Source organism: Myotis nattereri (assembly GCF_964212035.1).
Source record: "Myotis nattereri genome assembly, chromosome: 2".
Lineage (NCBI taxonomy): Eukaryota > Metazoa > Chordata > Mammalia > Chiroptera > Vespertilionidae > Myotis > Myotis nattereri.
In genome coordinates this window covers 105628444-105648589 of record NC_138076.1, presented here as the reverse complement: position 1 = coordinate 105648589, position 20146 = coordinate 105628444, and the positions used below count along the sequence as shown (strand labels likewise).

General features: G+C 39.5%; 2 protein-coding genes and 1 pseudogene across 3 annotated transcripts in view; 2 read left to right on the top strand and 1 right to left on the bottom strand.

Moving 5' to 3' along the window:
- The window catches only part of RFXAP (regulatory factor X associated protein), a 77998-nt gene that overhangs the window by 51219 nt on the left and 6633 nt on the right, over positions 1–20146 (top strand). The window lies entirely within an intron of this gene.
- Positions 13691–20146, bottom strand: part of SMAD9 (SMAD family member 9) — a gene marked incomplete at both ends in the record, with an annotated part of 79990 nt that continues 73534 nt past the window's right edge. The window contains one exon of the mRNA XM_081083509.1: positions 13691–13834. Within this exon, the coding sequence (XP_080939635.1) occupies positions 13691–13834 (144 nt within the window). The remainder of the gene's footprint in view (positions 13835–20146) is intronic.
- On the top strand, positions 16010–17507 carry LOC308513446 (small integral membrane protein 15-like; annotated as a pseudogene). Its single transcript has one exon. The product of its transcript is annotated as a small integral membrane protein 15-like (transcript).

Sequence of the window (20146 nt, the reverse complement as noted above, 5' to 3'; positions counted from 1 at the left end):
TAGAATGAGCTTGGAAGTGTTCCTTCCTCTTGAATTTTTTGGAATAGTCTGAGGAGGATAGGTTTTAGTTCTTCCTTGAATGTTTGGTAAACCTCCCCTGTGAAGCTGTCTGGTCCTGGGCTTTTGTTTGCTGGGAGCTTTTTGATGACTGCTTCAATTTCTTCCATAGTTATTGGCCTATTGAGATTTTTAGATTCTTCCTGATTAAGTTTTGGAAGGTTGTATTTTTCTAGGAATATGTCCATTTCCTCCAGGTTGTCTAGTTTGTTGGAGTTGAGTTGTTCATATTAATTTCTAACAATCCTTTGTATTTCTGTGGGTTCTGTTGTTATTTCTCCTCTTTCATGTCTGATTTTGTTTATTTGGGTCCTCTCTTTTTGTTTGTTGGTGAGCCTGGCCAGAGGTTCATCAATTTTGTTTATCCTTTCAAAGAACCAGCTCTTGGTTTTGTTGATCTTTTCTATTGTTTTTTTTGGTCTCTATGTCGTTTATCTCTGCTCTTATCTATTATTTCCTTCCTTCTGCTTACACTGGGCTTTTCTTGTTGCTCTCTTTCTAACTCTTTGAGTTGTAGGGTTAGGTGATTTATTCTCATTGTTTCTTGTTTCTTGCAGTAGGCTTGTAGAGCTCTGAACTTCCCTCTCAAGACTGCTTTCACTGTGTCCCATAAGTTTTGGATTGTTGTGTTTTCATTGTCGTTTGTTGCCATGATGTTTTATATTTCTTCTTTGATCTCTTTTGTAACCCAGTCATTGTTTAATAGCATGCTATTTAGTCTCCATGTGTTTGATTGTTTTGGATTGTTTTTATTGTAGTTGATTTCCAGTTTATGCCATTGTGATCTGAGAAGATGCTTGATATGATTTCAATTTTCTTGAATTTGAAGAGACTTTGTCTGTGACCCAATATATGGTCTATCTTTGAAAATGACCCATGTGCACTTGAGAATAATGTATATTCTGTGGCTTTGGGGTGAAATGTTCTGAATATGTCAATTAATTCCATCTGATCTAGTGAGTCATTTAGGATTGATGTTTCTTTGCTCATTTTTTGTTTAGAGGATTTGTCCAATGGTGATAATGGGGTGTTAAGGTCCCCTACTATGATTGTATTGCTGTCAATCTCTCCCTTGATCTCCTCCAAAGATTTCTTATGTATTTGGGTGCTTCTATATTGGGTGCATATATGTTTACCAGAGTTATTTCTTTTTGTTGGATTGTTCCCTTTAGTATTATGAAATGGCCTTCTTTATCTCTTTTTATGTCCTTCAATTTGAGATCTAATTTGTCAGATATAAGTATTGCTACCCCGGCCTTTTTTTCATTTCCATTCGCCTGAAAATCCTTTTTCCATCCCTTCTCTATCAGTCTGTGTGTGTCTTTTTTTCTGAGGTGGGTTTCCTGTAGACAGCAGATATATGGGTTATGTTTTCTTATCAGCTCAGTTACCCTATGTCTTTTGATTGGGGCATTTAATCCATTTACATTTAAAGTTATTATTGATAGATACTTGCTAGTCGCCATTTTATTCTTTACCCCTGTGTTCCTTCATCGTTTCCTATTTTTTCTTTTTACAGCAGACCCTTTAGCATTTCTTGCATTGCTGATTTGGTGGTGATAAACCACAAAAGGACTCCCGAAGTCCTTTTTTGGTTGTGAAGCACCTTATTTCACCCTCAATTTTGATTGATAGCCTCGCTGCGTACAGTATTCTTGGATTCAGACCCTTCCTTTGCATGACTTTATATATTTCATTCCATTCCCTTCTTGCCTTATATGTTTCTGTTGAGAAATCAGTCGCTAGTCTGATGGGGGCTCCTTTTAGGTGACTTTCTGTCTCTCTCTGGCCGCTTTTAAGATTCTTGCTTTGTCATTGGTGTTTGCCAATTTAATTATTGGTGTCGGTCTTTTGGGGTTCATTTTGCTTGAGACTCTGTGAGCTTCTTGGATTTGTGTGAGTTTTTTCTTCCCTATATCAGGGAAGTTTTCTGTCATTATTTTTTCAAATAGGTTTTCTATTCCTTGCTCGGTTTCCTCTCCTTCTGGCACCCCTATTATGCGGATGTTGTTTTGTTTCATGTTTTCGCAGAGTTCTCTCAGGCTCTCCTGCTTTTTAATTTTTTTTTCTAGAAGCTGCTCTGCTTGGGTATTTTTTCCTACCTTGTCTTCTAGCTCACTGATGCGGTCCTCTGTGTCTTTTAGTCTACCGTTAATGCTTTCTATTGTGTTCTTTATAGCAGTGATGTCATTTTTCCTTTCCTCTTGGTTCTTACACATATTGTTGAATTTGTCTTCCATTCTTTTCATCCACCTTATGACCATTTGTCTGAATTCTTTTTCTGACCGGTTGCTTGCCTCCGTTGCCTCCATTTCATTTTCTTCCTTTTCTGGTGATGCCTGTTTTTCTTTCATATGCGGGCTGGTTCTTGGTCTCCCCATGATCTCTCTTCTCCAGGTGTTTAGTTATGTAGTTCTCTCTCTGCTGTGTTGCTTTAAAGGCACAAAATACAACACAACAAGGCACAATGTACAAGGCACTGAACACAAATGTATTCACGATACTAATAACCCCAAATAAAGGTGATCACCCAAGAAAAGAGAATTAGGGGATAAGGAAGAAAGAAGAGAAAGAGGTAAAAGAGAAAAAGAAAAAAAGGGAGTGCAAAAATGAAATTGGGAAAAGGGAGGAAAGAAAAGTAAGAGAGAAAAGAGAGAGAATGAAATATAAGAGGGGAAGAGACTATTTATATGGAGAGAAAACTCTGACAGAACTGCCACTAATCCCAACAAATTCCAGCAACAGATCCCTGGAGATGAATGCAAACTACAAACAACCAGTAGTATCAAGCGAGGCAAGGGAAAATAGCACAAAAATAACCGGAAAAGGAAAAAAGAGAAAAGATAAAGAGAGAGAGAAAAGAGGAAAAAAACAACAACAGAAAGATAAAAAGAAAAAACAAAACAACCTCACAAAGAAGCATAAAAAAAACCAATATACTCAACAATCAAGCAAACAACAACAAAACAACAGAGAGAGAGAAAAAATTGGATAGTGAAGAAAGATAAGGGAGAGATGTATATGGATTTAGAGCAGGGGATTGGAAATTGGATATATAAGTAGGGTGAAATTTTGACGGGGTAAAAAGAAGGAATAGGGAAAATCTAAAGCAGGAATGGGGTAAGAGAAACAGGACAACAAAAGGGGGAAAGTGAGGAAGAGAGTTTGGGCATAAAGGTAACGTTGAGGTAGAGAAAAATGATGCTAAAGGAAAGATGAAAATAGAATGTAGAACACTAATCCCAAAATAAAATAAAGAAAAAATAAAATGACACTTTAAAAATTGGTAAAATGGTAGTAGTAATAATACTGGTTAAAAACAAAAGTGTAGTAATTAAAAGGGTAAAATCAGGTGATGAAAAAAGAAAAAAAATTGGTTTCTTAATTAAAAGGTGAAAAGAGAATAATAAAAATAAAAATAAAAATAAAAATGTGCAGTAGTGAAGGTCCTTCAGTTCTTCTACTCTTTTGTCTGTCACGCATTAGTCCTGCCAGGTATTCAAGAGAGTGTTGAATTTCCCTGCAATACACTCTTCCTCCATTGTTGTAAACCACAGTCCTGATTTTAAAGCAGGCCATATTTGTTTCTGAGACTGCCTTTATTTGTATTTACAGAAGAGTCAGTTTGTGGCTCTGCCTCTGGGTGGCAGTGTGTCTGGATTGACCTCCGAGGCTATCAGTCCTCTCTATCCAGTAGTTAGGGTTTATTTTTTCTATTGTACTTAAAACTGGTTTGGGAAAGTCCACTGCCCAGAACTGGTTCTTTAATCGTTACTCCCTGCTCTGTCTCCCAGCTTCCACAAAAACAACTTTCCCCTACAGTCTCTGCGAGTGTCCCCAAGTGGGCAATCCCATGCACTGGGTTTAATAATCAAAGGCAAATATTTAAGGGGAGGAGAGAAAAACAAGAGCCTGAGAAGTTGCGCGAATTCGCAACCTTCCACCTTCCAGCTCTGTGAGAAGTCTCCTCCGCATGTCCTCTCACCCCTGGCACTAAGCAGCCAGCACACTGGCAAAATCCGAGTCTGCCTTTTTGCATCCAGTCCAGCTATGGGCTTATTTTTAGTGTTCCCTTCTGCCACCAGCCCTGTGGGAGCCCTTCCACACTCGCGGATCATGCTGGCCCCAAAGGCCGTGGACTTTGTGGGGCGCAGACCTCCCCGTGCACGTTCCTCTCCCCAACCTGAATTGCAAACCGCACCTTCAGGTGAAGCCTGACCTTTCCGTGAGAAGAAGCAGGGCTCCACGTAGTAGCGCTGTCCCAGATCCAGTGTTTCCAGGTTAGCAGCCGATCTCTGGATGCTGGGACTTTGGATGAATACGCTTCCAGTAACAGCCACTCAAGATGGCGCAGTCTCCGCAGCTGAGCTGGCACTCTGGGAGAGATTCCAGCCACCTTCTCCAACTGTCCCCTTTCTCTGGGAGTCCTCCGCCTTTCCCAGCTGCAAACTGTCTCCCAGCTGAATATCTTCTGCTTATTTGGGCTGTATGTTACCCACTTCAGCTGCTCACCCTTATCTGCTCCGGGACAAGGCGCGGGACACGTCCGTCTATACCTCCACCATTTTTTTTCCCCTCTGTCCATTTTTAATTGGATTGTTGTTTAGTTGTATGAGCTGTATTATAATACAAATAAATAATATAAAAAATAAAATAATAAAAAATATTGAGTTGTATAGATAATAGTTGTATTATCTAGTTTGGATAATAGTCCCTTCTCAGAGGTTTCATTTGCAAATATCTTCTCCCATTGGTTGGTTGTCTTTTTGTTTTCTTAATGGTTTCTCTTTGCTGTGCAGATGCTTTTTAGTTTACTGTAATCCCATTCATTTATTTTTGCTTTTAATTCTCTTGCCTTTACTGTCAATTTCACACACAAAAAAACCCTCTGAGACCAAGGTTCATAAGTTTAATGCCTATGTTTTCTTCTATGTATTTTATTGTTTCCAGGCTTATATTCAAGTCTTTAATACATTTTGAGTAAATTTTTGTATATGCTATCAGACAGCAGCCTAGTTTCATTCTTTTGCATGAGGCTTTCCAGTTTTCCCAGTACCATATATTAGTCTTCTTTCCTTTCTCAGTTTCTATTCTTGTTTCCTTCATTGAAAGTTATTTGCCCATGTATGTGTGGGTTTATTTCTGGGCTCTCAATTCCATTCCATTGGTCTTATGTCTGTTTTTTCTGTTTTTACTGGTTTTATTACTGTAGCTTTGAAGTATAGTTTGAAGTCAGGAAGTGTGACACCTCAGCTTTGTTCTTTTGTCTCAGAATTGCTTTGGCTATTCCAAGTCTTTTGTAGTTCCATACAAATTGGAGGATTTTTTGTTTGTTCTATTTCTGTAAGAAATGCTACTGATATTTTGATGTGAATTGCATTAAATCTGTATATTGCTAGGTAATATGGAAATTTTAACAATGTGAATTCTTCCAATCCATGAACACTGAATATTTTTCCATTTCTTTATCTTCTTCATATCTTTCAACAATGTCTTGTAGTTTCCTGTGTATAGGTCCTTCACTTCCTTTGTTAAGTCTATTCCTAGCTATTTTATTCTTTTTAATTTTTTTTTTATTGATTAAGATATTACATATGTGTACCCTCTACCTCCCCCCCCCCCCGCTCATCCCCTCACCCCCCCGTTGTCCGTGTCCATTGGTTAGGCCTATATGCTTGCATATAAGTCCTTTGGTTGATCCTTCCCCCTTGCCCCCACCCTCCCCTACCTTCCTCCAAGGCCCGACAGTCCAATCAAAGCCTCTCCGTCTCTGGATCAGTCCTTGTTCATCAGTTTTTGTTGTTCATTATATTCCACAAATAAGTGAGATCTTGTGGTATTTATCCACTCTCCAGTTCCATCGATGCTGTGGCAAATGGTAAGAGTTCCTTTTTCTTCTTCCTCTTCTTAAAGAATACCTTTCAGCATTTCATATAATGCTGGTTTGGTGGTGATGAACTCCTTTAGCTTTTTCTTATCCGTGAAGCTCTTTATCTGACCTTCCATTCTGAATGATAGCTTTGCTGGATAAAGTAATCTTGGTTGCAGGTTCTTGCTATTCATCTCTTTGAATATTTCTTGCCACTCTCTTCTGGCCTGCATGGTTTCTGTTGAGAAATCAGCTGACAGTCGGATGGGTACTCCCTTGTAGGTAACTGACTGTCTTTCTCTTGCTGCTTTTAAGATTCTCTCTTTATCTTTTGCTCTTGGCATTTTAATTATGATGTGTCTTGGTGTGGTCCTCTTTGGATTCCTTTTGTTTGGGGTTCTCTGCGCTTCCTGGACTTGTAGGTCCATTTCTTTCACCAGGTGGGGGAAGTTTTTTGTCATTATTTCTTCAAAAAGGTTTTCAATATCTTGCCCTCTCTCTCCTTCTGGTACCCCTATAATTCTGATGTTGGTATGCTTGAAGTTGTCCCAGAGGTTCCTTACACTATCTTCATATTTTTTGAATCTCTTTTCTTTTTTTCTTTTTCGGTTGGGTATTTTTTGTTTCTTTGTATTTCAAATCTTTGACTTGATTCTTGGGATCCTCTTGTCTGCTGTTGGATCTCTGTAAATTATTCTTTATTTCAGTCAGTGTATGCTTAATTTCTAGTTGGTCCTTTTTCATGTCCTCCATGGTCTCACTATACTCCTTGAGGGATTCATTAAATTTATCGGCGGTTTTCAAGAAAAACCTTGATCAAGTTTCAAGTTAATAAAAAGGGTAAGTTTTCTCAAAATAGTTACATATTTCCCTTTGTGTTAGGACTGCAAAGAAATTTAAGTGGAGGGAATTGGGAATTTATATTTTTAGAGATCTTCCTGGATTTCATTGTAGTTTTTCCCCATTAGCCTTCTTTAGCATTTTTCTTATAGGTAATGTATAGCAATATATAGATATTTATAATAATATAATTGTTCATTCTTTCCTATATACTGCAGTATCACTTGATATTTGCTACTATTCAGAAAAAATGCTTCTATGCATATCCTCTCTAAAATAACAGCAAAGTATCTTCAAGATTCTATATTTAATGCCAGTCATTCACGATGCTTAATTTAAAATCATTATCTATAGCATATTGGACTTTAAAAACATTCCACTTTCAAAACAAGATGGTTTAAGATAATTCAAAGAACCCACATGCAGTGAATCCTGCTATGAGGTTTGCAGGGGAAAATGAGCCAGAAGACATGTAGGTACAGTATTCTTTATTATAAACAATCAAAACAGTACAGCTGAAGAATAGTTGAAATGTACATATTATAATTAAAAACATGACTTAAATAGAAGTAGTGTTTTTGGTTGTGTTTTACATTAATTTGAGCTCATCCTTAACATACGCCAGGATCACCTAATCTTGAATGCTGTTAAAATACAAAATTTGGAATGCATGTTATATTTTGCTGTAATTACTAAATATACATAACAAATATTCAGGGCCCGTTAAAAATTAAGCAAGTGCTTAAAGTCTAGCAAGTGATTTTTATAAAATGTTTGTGTTTTTGTTATGGGGTATTCAGTTCCTTAGAAGACAACATAAAAGGAATTTAAATGTTACATTGTATTCCAACTTTTCCAGACTTATACGGAGTATAAGCAAAATAAAACATACAGTCAATGTGTTGAACAGTGACATTGTTATAGTTCCAAAGCACAGGCAGATATTATTATTATTTTTTTAGTTATCTTCTTTATTATTACAACTGAAAATAAAGCACACTTATTTGGTATAGGACTTCAATGTTTTTAAATGTGTCAAATTCTTCACTCTGCATGCTTTTATGGTTGCAATGTACCCCTCAATAAAACAAGTGAAGTAGATGTGACTTCTGGTAGTCTGACATTTTGAATCTAGCTTAATATCTATTAAAATATCACCTAACACTTTTCACATCTCAATTTTTTAACAAGAAAAAAACACACCAAAACACAAAACAAAATAGGCTTGAACAACAGGATAAACTTCTGTCTTGTGACATAGAGAATGTTATTATTCTTTATGTATAAACTTTTTCCATGGCAACGTTGAACATGCTTAGCATCAACTGATGCATTTACTGGCTTAGCATGTCCACTTTGCTACTTATCCTATAAAAGAATGCTATTACTTTTTTTGTATTGTCTACTTCAAGGAATGAATGCAATGAACACATTTGTAATCCTATATATAAAAAAAGCCTAATATGCTAAGTGTCCACTCAACTGGTTAGCTGCTCAACCAATCAAAGTGTAATATGCTAATGATATGCTAAGACTGCTCAACCACTTGCTGTGATGTGCACTGACTACCAGGGGGTAGACGCTCCAACCAGTAGGTAAGCTTGCTGCTGGGGTCCAGCTGATTGGGACTGAGCTAAACGGGCCCCGATTGTGCACCAGTGGGGTCCCTCAGCCTGGCCTATGCCCTCTTGCAATCCGGGACCCCTCAGGGGATGTTGGAGAGCCGGTTTCGGCCTGATCCCACAGGCCATGCTGAGGGACCCCACTAGTGCACAAATTTGTGCACTGCGCCTCTAATTCTAAAATAAAATACTACATTATAGCTTTTGGCAACTTCTCCAGCAAAAAAATTTTAAAGAATGATTAAAATGTGTCTATGTTACAATAACTGAAGGGTTCACTTCTCATCAATTCTAAATTCTCTGAATTTCACACATATCCTAATAAAGGCTTTTAGAGAGACATGACTGAAGATGATGTTTATGTACCATTTTAATTATTTATTTTCAAATAAATAATTCAGGTTCACTGGAATATTTTCTCCTAGTTTCCAAAAGTTGTATACAAATCCAAGTTTTTTAAATGTCATTTATAAATAATCAGTTCTAATTCTGTAAAGGTATAAGATTGTCAGAGGATAATTTTTTAAATATATTTTTATTGATTTCATAGAGGAAGGGAGAGGGAGAGATAAAAACATCAATGATGAGAGAGAATCATTGATTGGTTGCCTCCTGCACATCACCTACTGGGATTGAGTCTGCAACCAGGGCATGTGCCCTTGACTGGAATTGAACCGGGACTTTTCAATCTGAAGGCTGACACTCTAACCACTGAGCCAAACTGGCTAGGGCTCAGAGGATAATTTTGATCAAGAAAGCTATGTTTGACAGAGAAACCAAGATGGAAGCATAGGTAAACACAGGAAATTGCTGCCACACACAACCACTTCAAAAATACAACTAAAAGACAAAATGGACATCATCCAGAACCACAGGAAGGCTGACTGAGTGGAAATTCCACAACCAGAAGGAAAGAGAACAGCACACTGAGACTCAGAGGAGGTGCGGAAGTAAAGTGCGGAGGTACAGAGGCGCACGTGGAAAGGGCTGGCAACTGAGGAGGCAGTTGTCTTTTTCAATTGGGAGGGAATCACAAACTCCAGACGGCCCTGGACTCCAGTTCCAGGAGAGTCTCTGGGGACTCAGACTCATACGGGGAGAAACTGGACTGTCTGGCAGCAGGCGGAACTCGAGGGCGGCTTCCTTTCAGTGGTGCTTGCAGCGATTACCACGGGACACTGAGACCCGGGACCTCTTAGGGCAGGACTGAGGAGCAGCCATAGCTGTTTGCTCCGCCCTGTTGATTCCCTGAGACCCCGCCCCACCCAAGCTGTGGCAGAGGCTTTTGCGTATGAATGACCTGGCCCTTTGCAATCTACAATTACCTAACAAACTGCAGCTGGGTCAGAGAGACCCAGAACATCCAAAAGAAGGCCCAAGGCCCCACAGCAGCTTGCATTGTTTCACAGCTGGGCCTCATCTAGGCACCTCCAAACCGCAAACAAAGAAGAGGAATCTGCATATCTCTCCATAGCTCCTGCTGGGTAGCCTCAGGCAGAGGCTAAATTAGCACCTCCTTAGAGATCCAAGAGCCAGTGTACCCAGTGGTCAGAGTGGGACCATCCAGATTACAACTCCTCAGATCCATAAGGGACACACTCAGGGGGCAGACTCAGTGAGCACCAAAGCCCCACTGAAGCAAGCCTTTCCCCATAAGGGTGTCTCCAGCACAGAAGTTCTTCCACTGTAGATGCAGCTGATTCTCACAGCCAATTGGCCTGGAGGTCAATTCCTCCCAGTGATACCAACAACAATCAAGGCTTAAGTACAAGAAGACTGTGCACATAGCCCACAAAGGGGTGCACCAAGAGTGTCCACCACAGGTAATTGGGGAGGCTGAGCCACTGGGCCCTATAGGACACCTAGCACAGAAAGCCACTCTAACAACACACGGAAGCAGCCACAATGTAGAAACAAAGAAACAGGCAACAAATGACAGAAATGGAGGAAAGCAAACTACTAGATATAGAGTTCAAAACCACGGTTATAAGGTTTTTCAAGAATTTTCTAGAAACCGCTGATAAATTTAGTGAGACCCTCAATAAGTCCAGTGAGACCCTCGAGGATATGAAAAATGACCAACTAGAAATTAAGCATACACTGACTGAAATAAAGAATAATATACAGAGATCCAACAGCAGACTAGAGGATCGCAAGAATCAATTTAAAGATTTGAAGTACGAAGAAGTAAAAAACACCCAACCGGAAAAGCAAAAAGAAAATATAACCCAAAAATATGAAGATAGTGTAAGAAGCCTCTGCGAAAACTTCAAGAGTACCAACATCTGAATTATGGGGGTGCCAGAAGAAGAGAGAGAGCAAGATATTGAAAACCTATTTGAAGAAATAATGACAGAAAACTTCCCCTACCTTGTGAAAGAAATAGACTTACAAGTCCAGGAAGCGCAGAGAACCCCAAGCAAAAGGAATCCAAAGAGGACCACACCAAGGCACATCATAATTAAAATGCCAAGAGCAAAAGACAAAGAGAGAATCTTAAAAGCAGCAAGAGAAAAAGAGTTAGTTACCTACAAGGGAGTACCCATACGATTGTCAGCTGGTTACTCAACAGAAAGTATGCAGGCCAGAAGAGAGTGGCAAGAAATATTCAAAGTGATGAATTGAAGAACCTACAACCAAGATTACTTTACCCAGCAAAGCTACCATTCAGAATTGAAGGTCAGATAAAGAGCTTCACGGATAAGAAAAAGCTAAAGGAGTTCATCACCACCAAACCAGTATTATATGAAATGCTGAAAGGTATTCTTTAAGAAGAGGAAGAAGAAGAAAAAGGTAAAGATACAAATTATGAACAACAAATACATATCTGTCAACAAGTAAATCTAAAAATCAAGTGAATAAATAATCTGATGAACAGAATAAACTGGTGAATATAATAGAATCAGGGGCATAGAAAGGGATTGGACTGACTAGTCTCGGGGGCTGGGGGGAAAGGGGTGTGGGGGGTGTGGGAAGAGACTGGACAAAAATTGTACACCTATGGATGAGGACAGTGGGTGGGGGTAAGGGCAGAGGGTGGGGTGGGAACTGGGTGGAGAGGAGCTATGAGTGGAAAAAGAGGGAACAACTGTAATAATGTGAACAATAAAGGTTTTGTTTTTTTTAAAAAAGAAAGAAAGCTATGTTTGATCTCTGGATGTACACGTGGTGTACTTGCTGTTCTCTCATGGAATGATATGCGTATGAGAAAGATTCACCAACCATATTAATGCCCTTTCCAGGGAAAAGGGGAGATGAAATATTATTAGAAAATAGAAGGAACAGGAGGAGAAAACCTACTTTTTTAGACAGAAGAAAAATAGCATTTACCCAAGGAAGCCTTCATCCATTACCTAAATGATCAGAACAGAAGGGAAATGATTCAAAAGAGATAATTAAGAAACCAAGACATTTTTTAAGCTAAGGAAGATGGTATGTTCTGTTTTGTTTTGCAAGTTCTGGATTATGAGGATGTCTACACAAACAGATATAATATTAGACTCTCAACCCAAGGGCTGGGCTGTCTCTTGTTTACATTTGATTCTACAGCACCTAACATTGTACCTGGCACATACGGGTGCACAATACATAGTTGATGAACAATGAACTACACTAAATGGGTTACCTAGTCTTCATGTAAAATGTAATATTTATTTTCTACTGTATATATGAAAGTTTCTATTATATAACACTAGTCATAAGAGGTGACAGTAGTAACTCACTCATCTTTTTCACATCATTTCTACCTTGAATATAATTTAATGAGAAATAACTACTGTGTTCACTAAGCTACAAAGAGTTGAGATAGAATGTATAAATGAAGAAACCTCTTGGATTACTGAAGTACCATCTGTTACAAGCATAATTGCCTTCTTAAATTATACATTTTTAACAGGGTGTAATATATTTTTTCAAGAAATGCAGTGTTTAGTGGGTGGGACTTATATTTACATATATAAGAGTACCTAGAAATTTGGGGGATTTTCCTCTTTATTATCCAAGGGTAAATAAGAACAGGTTTTTAATATTGTGTGTTTTTTAAATGTCCTATTATTCAATACTACTGGTCCCCAGAAATTGTAGAGATTATGAAATTATTATCACTTTACTTGGTAAGTTATTTCCAGGTGTGAGAATTTAGCTTTATAAGAGCCTACCAGATTTGACCAGTAGATAATTTATTCAATAGAGACACTAAGTTAAATAACTCATAAATTGATCTCAGTAATGTGTCTTGGTTTTCTCAAAAATCTTCACCATTGTTTTAGTAACCTATAAATAGTTAATATTTGCCAACAAGTGAGGTAAATAAGGCAAAAGGAGGGCCGTCGCCCAGAGACTTTTAATGTGGGAATGTGAGAAGGTGTAAGAAAACATATGATGCTTTTGTCCAACCCTCCTGTTATTACCTGCTTCTTCTTCCTACAGGACCTACACACATGGTCTTAGAGCTCCCTGTGCAGACTCAAAAGTCTGCAGGACTGCCTGCATGAACAGCCAGCAAAACATGAGCCTCATTTCCTATGTGGAAAGCAGGAATCTCCTTGGGTGTTTCTGGGACTAAATTCTGGTCTTACAGTTTGGGAATATAGCTCATTTCATGCTATTTTCATATTTATCTTGCCATATTAGACTCATTGCTTTTTTACAGTCATAGAGTATGAGGGAACATGACTTCAGCTTCACAGTTTCTTTTCCAATCACAGTTTAAATTTGTTTAAAATGAACCCTTAATATGAGCACAATTGTCCAGGTATAAGTATTTCAACTTCAGAAATAAAGTTTATGTGTCTTATCTTACATAATTAATTATATAAACTTGATATTTTTTCTTGCCAATAGTACTAAAAGTGAAATCATTTAAATTAAATGAGTTTGATTGCTACATTTTGTCTAAAAGCGTTATTTACTCTAGTTCTGCTAGTACCCAACTTTTGCTATATAAACAGTTTTAGTATTTTTCTGGTAGGCCACACAACCTGCCTTATATTGACATGGCTGACTAAAGCTGCCTTTTATTCTGCCAACACCCTTTAAATACTATTGACAGAGTTGCATTTCTTTGTTTCCTCCCACAAATAAAGCTGCTGCTTCTTACATCATATGTGCAAAAAAACCCTGCTTTTCTAATGGCATCAACTTAACTAGAAAGCAGAAAACAAATGGTGATAAAATAGATGAACAGTATATATTATATTTATTTACACATATACGTAGACACTTTAGTTGCAAATCTGAAATGATATAAGCCACTGCCTGCAACAGCATCTGTTCTATGGAAATGGGGATTAAGACCTAACTATTAAGACACTGAAGAAATCGGGTTATGTGGAGAGCCCATTTGAGTCAGAACTTTGTCCAACCACTGCAGTGGCCCGTGAAGATGAATCTCAATCCAGCAAGGGGTGCTCGTGACATCCTGGCGATGGTACTCAGCTCCCCAACCCTGAAAAGAAAGAGTGGAGCCAAGAGTGATTGTGTCAGACTTTGCAGTCAGCCTCCAAAGGCACAAGACAGAGCTCAGTGGACACCTAACCAACACAACAGAGTAGCTCTCGAGACCTGAGAGAACATAAACTATACCTTCCTGTAAGTACAGGATAAGTTTTGCATCAACCAGACATCCTAAGATGATTCCAAATCAATGCTTTTCTTTGGGTTCACAACTAAATGCATGAACCTAGATATGGTTGGGCTCTAGTCATGTCAGAAACCCTGGCAAATCATTTTCTCTCCCATAAGGGAAGAAACTTGAACTTATGTTCACCCCCTTAAGGCTGAAGACACTGTTTTGCACAAAATGGTAACTGAAGACCAATGATGGATCTGGAACTTATAAAGAAAGAACTAGAGGATGCTCTTGATTTTTCAGGATTGATTAACAAAGCTTATTCTTCCTGTTTCTCTGGCCCACTTTTGGCAATTTCCTATTTATTACCCTTCATAGGAGAGGCAGCAAATCCTATCTAATAAAAGAGAAACATGGTAATTAGCGTACGACCGCTACGCTTCCCATTGGCTAATCAGGGTGATATGCAAATTAACTGCCAGCCAAGATGGCGGCCGGCAGCCAGGCAGCTTAAAGCGAACATGAGGCTTGCTTGCTTCAGTGACGGAGGACTCCAATGTTCCCCGCCTGCCGCTGCCGGCCTCTGAGCTGCAACTCTAAGGAACTATGTTACAAATATAGAAGCTAAACAAAACCCCAGAAACCTGCTTTAGTTCGCCCGGCTTCAGCCAGCAGGATCGCAACATTGTTTCAAATACAGAAGGTAAACAAGGCCAGAAACCTGCTTTCAGCAGTGGAGGCCTAAGAGCTGGAGCCAAGCCTCAGAGCTAAAGCTGGCCCAGAATTAAAAAAAAGAAAAAAAGGAGCGGTGTTGGAAGCTTCAGTCACCCGCCAGCCTGAATACAGCCCTCAGCCCCTCACCCAGACTGGCGAGGCACCCCAGTGGGGACCCCCACCCTGATCCAGGACACCCTTCAGGGCAAACCAGCCGGCCCCATCCATGCACCAGGTCTCTATCCTATATAGTAAAAGGGTAATATGCCTCCCAGCACCGGGATCAGTGGAGCCGAGAGGCCTCTGGCACCGGGATCAGTGTGACAGGGGGCAGCGTCCAAACCCCCTGATCGCCCTGCGGCTCTGTGTGTGACAGGGGGCGGGACCACAACCTCCCTATCCACCCTGCTCTGTTTGTGACAGGGGAAGGCGCCCCAACCCCCTGATCAGCCCTGCTCTGTGTCTGATAGGGGGAGCTCCCCAACCCCCTGATCGCCCTGCAGCTCTGTGTGTCACAGGGTGTGGCGCCCCAACCCCCTGATCGGCCCTGTTCTGTGTGTGACAGGGTAGAGCCATAACCTCCCCATCGGCCCTGTCCTGAGTGTGACAGTGGCAGCGCCCCAACCCCCTGATTGGCCCTGCTCTGTGGGTGATAGAGGGCGGTGCCCCAACCCCCCCTCCACGGGCCCTGCTCTGTGTGTGATGGGGTAGAGCCATAACCTCCCTATCAGCCCTGCCCTGAGTGTGACAGTGGCGGTGCCCCAACCCCCTGATGGGCCCTGCTCTGTGCGTGACAGGGGGCAGCGCCCCAACCCCCTGATTGGCCCTGCTCTGTGTGTGACTGCGGGTGGCACCGCAACTTCCCCATCGACCCTGCCTTGAGTGTGACAGGGGGCGGTGCCCCAACCCCCAATTGGCCCTACCCTGAGCGTTACTGAGGTTGGTATCGCAACCTCCCAATCCGACCTGCTCTGTGCATGACAGGGGGCGGCGCCCCAACTCCCCAGTCGGCCCTGCTCTGAGCCCGACCAGGGCCTGCACCTAGGGATTGGGCCTGTCCTCTGCCACCCGGGAGCAGGCCTAAGCCAGCAGGTCGTTATCTCCCGAGGAGTCCCAAACTGCGAGAGGGCACAGGCCGGGCTGAGGGACCCCTGTTCCCCCCGAGTGCACAAATTTTTGTGCACCGGGCCTCTAGTAAGTAAATAAATAAATAGACAAGTAAATAAATAAGTTTGTATATTTTTCTTTGAATGAAAAGTTATTTTTAAAATGACAGATTCAGTTAATCAAATTAGTTTTGTTATTGGGAACACTGATTCTCTGTAGAGTTTTTTAAAAGTTGGAGTTCAGGAGTTGGGAATTGGGATCCAAGTCTAAGTATATAGGATATAAACCTTCTCTCAGATATGTGTAGTAGAGCTAAAGAAGACAACCAACCAGGGGTCATCCATCTGAAATTGAAATTGGCTCACCAATCCAGGACAAAGTTAGAGATCACAACTTGAGCATAAGTCGCCTTTTCCTAACACAGCTACAAAGATGTTTGACATTAAGGCTTGGGCTGGGTATGTTGTGGAATGGGCTGCAAAGGATCCATATGGCTTCCTTACAACAGTTATTTTTGCCCTTACTCCATTGTTTCTAGCAAGTGCTGTACTGTTCTGGAAATTGGCCTAGATGATTGAGGCCTGGGGAAAAAAGCAAAAGAAAACACAAAAATGCCAAGAAAATATTGCAAATGCTAAACAACTGAAAAAGGACTGAAGGAATGAACAGGCTCCGCAACCAGAGGAAACTCATTTGGGAAGTTATGCAGCTTTGGAAGGACTCTGTAGGGTTTCTTTTCTGGATTTATGATAGTATTTAATAAACAAAGCATGAGCATATGGAAGATGTTAGTTCTGACTGCTACTCTAGCAACTTTTGGGCTTCTGCATAGAAGTTTATTGACAGTTATTGTAAATTGGCATTTATTATGCTAAAAATTCTTTATAACTGACTTAGTCATTTTCCATTTTGTAGCTTAAAACATCCTGTGGAGAAAAAAATAACTTTGGATTATGAACTCTATTCAAATAATGGCTCAAAAAGGGGTCCTATTCCGGACAAAGGAAACTAAGAATGTAAAAATGAGAACTGCCCTGAGGTGAAAGTGTGCTTTGACTTAAAAAGAGATACAGCATATTAATTACATCTTTTATCATTATTGCTGATGTCTTAGAATCATTTCTTGCTTTCTCAAAGCAAAATATTATTAATCAGTGAGTACTTCACTTTCTACATTTTTCTCATTCTAGCCTTTGAGAGACTGATAATTATCAGACATTCTGCCTTTTTAAAAAATCTAATTTTATAAAAAATTCTCTCGATTGTATAGAGTACCAGCTACTAACAATTTTGTACTTATGAACACTGCCATTTACTTGGATATGACTTGTTGAATAGAGAAACACTGTGATTTAAAGCTTGCAGTAAAAATGCCAACCCTCATAGTACTTTGGAACCAGTTTATTCTTACTTGTGCTAAGAAGAAATATGAAGTAGTTAAAATGTCTTATCTGATAATTTGCTGATAATATAAATAACACTTTTAATTTTTATTCCATTTTTTGAACTCATGTAGTGATGTCCTATAATTTCTGATCAAATAAGCTCACAATGAAAATTAAAAATTCAATTTTTTTCCTAAGGAACTCTAAAAGAGTAAGTCATATTTCATAAATGGTAAAGAAAGGCTTAACATTTGGAAAATTTTTGTTTGGTATAATAATTGGCTGAAAAAGATAAATTATGTCAAAATGAGAATGTGTTGTAATCCTATATAATAAAAGCCTAATATTCTAAATGTCTGGTCATCGGTCGTCTGTTCAACCAATCAAAGCATAATATGCTAATGATATGCTAAGGCTGCTCAAACCGCTCGCTATGACATGCACTGACCACCAGGGGCAGATGCTTCAACCAGTAGGTTAGCTTGCTGCTGGAGTCCAGCCAATCGTAGAACTGAGCGAGGAGCGGGCCTAAGCCATCAGTTGGACATCCCCTGAGGGCTCCCAGACTGCGAGAGGGTGCAGGCTTGGCTGCGGGACTCCCCCCACCGCCCCCCGCCCTGAGTACACGTATTTCATGCACCGGGCCTCTAGTTAGAAATAAAAAGCTAAAGGATATTTCCTTCAGTTAAATATAATTGGACCTTTTATTATGAAACATGGCTTTTATAAATGCATGGTCCAATAATTTTACTCACTGTCAGTATTTAATAGCTCATTAATATTTTCCTCGTCTCTGGTAATTAATTCTAAATTACAGAAATTATCAGCTTTAATTTAAAAATGAAAGTAGATACTGATATAAAATTGGTACGTTTTTATTTTTAAAACAAAGTTGGATTTCAAACACCATGCTGCGTGATTACACTTTACATTTGTGGCTAGAAACTTCAAGTGGACCTTTGATGCCACTTGGAAATCATAGCATTCTCTCCCAGACCATTCACTCTCTCATTTCTCCTACTTTTCCACCTACTCCTCGAGCCTGCTTACAACAGATTTTCTTTTTTCCTATTTTAATGAGAGAAATGAAGCAATCAGAAGAGAATTTCCACAGCACTGCACCCACAGACTTGACCTTTCTACCTTTTACTATAGATTATCTGTGTTTCCAAATAAGCCATCTATTTGTGCATAAGACTCACTCACCTCTGGGAACAGCATTCCAGAAACTCTCCCCATTCTTTCCTTTTTATTTCCATCAGATCATTCCCATCAATGTACAAACATGCTGAAATGTCTTTCATCTTCAAAATACTTCTCTTGGCAATACAACCATCACAGATTACTGTCCTATGTCTTTGACTCCCTTTGTAGCAAAACCCCTCAAAAACAGGCATCTGCACTGGCTGTCTCAATTCCTCTTCTTCCACTCCTTTAAATCCATTCTAATCAACATTTCACCCAAGCCTTCAACAATATTGTTCTTATCAAGATCAAAAAGACCTTCATATTGCTCAAATTAATGATCAGCTTTCAGTCTTTGTGTCACATGGGCAGTATTTGCTTTAGTTCATCCCCTCTCCTCCTCAATGTATTTTCTTTTTTGGCTTAGAAAGAACCTTCCTTTCTTGGTTTTACTACTATTTTGGTGGTGGCACATTCTCAGTTTTCTTTGCTGGTTCTTTCTCTTTTCCACTATCTTTTCTTTTTTAAAAAAAATCTTTATTGTCTGTCTCCTTAGGTAATGCATATATGCATTTATGATCTTTGTTTAATCTCTTCCCGCTCCCTTCCCTCTGAAAATCGTCAGTTTGTTCCATTTCCATGCCTTTGATTCTAATTTATTCACCAGTTTATTCTGTTCATTAAATTTCTTATTCATTTATTTTTACTTTTAGATTAAATTGTTGATAGGTATGTATTTGTTGCCATGTTGTTGTTCATATTTTATTTATCTTTTTCTTTTTCTTCTTCTTCCTCTTCTTAAAGAATGCCCTTCAACATTTCATATAATACTGGTTTGGTGGTGATGAACTCCTTTAGCGTTTTCTTGTCTGTGAAGCTCTTTCTCTGACCTTCAATTCTAAATGATAGCTTTGCTAGATAAAGTAATATTGGTTGTAGGCCCTTGCTTTTCATCACTTTCTTTTTTTTTTTTTTTTTTTTTTTTTTTTTTTTTTTTTTTTTTTTTTTTAAAATATATTTTATTGATTTTTTACAGAGAGGAAGGGAGAGAGATAGAGAGCCAGAAACATCGATGAGAGAGAAACATCGATCAGCCGCCTCCTGCACATCCCCCACTGGGGATATGCCCGCAACCAAGGTCCATGCCCTTGACCGGAATCGAACCTGGGACCCTTCAGTCCGCAGGCCGACGCTCCATCCACTGAGCCAAACCGGTTTCGGCGCTTTTCATCACTTTCAATATTTCTTGCCACTATCTTCTGACTTGCATAGTTTCTGTTGAGAAATCAGCTGACAGTCCTTTGGGCATTCCCTTGTAGGTAACTAACTGTTTTTCTCTTGCTGCTTTTAAGATTCTCTCTTTGTCTTTAGCCCTTGGCATTTTAATTATGATGTGTCTTGGTTTGGTCCTCTTTGGGTTCCTCTTGTTTGGGACTCTCTGTGCTTCCTAGGCTTGTGTGTCTATTTCTTTCACAGGTAGGGGAAGTTTTCTGTCATTAATTCTTCAAATAGGATTTTAATATCTTGCTTTCTCTCTTCATCTGGCACCCCCATAATGTGAATGTTGGTACACTTGAAGTTGTCCCAGAGGCTCCTTACACTATCTTCATATTTTTTGATGCTTTTTTCTTTTTGCTCTTCTGATTGGGTGGTTTTTGCTTCCTCATATTTCAAATCATTGATTTAATTTTGAGAATCCTCTACTCTACTGTTGAATCCCTGTATATTATTCTTTATTTCAGTTAGTGTATGATTAATTTCTGACTGGTCCTTTCCATTTTTTGGAGGTTTCTAGAAG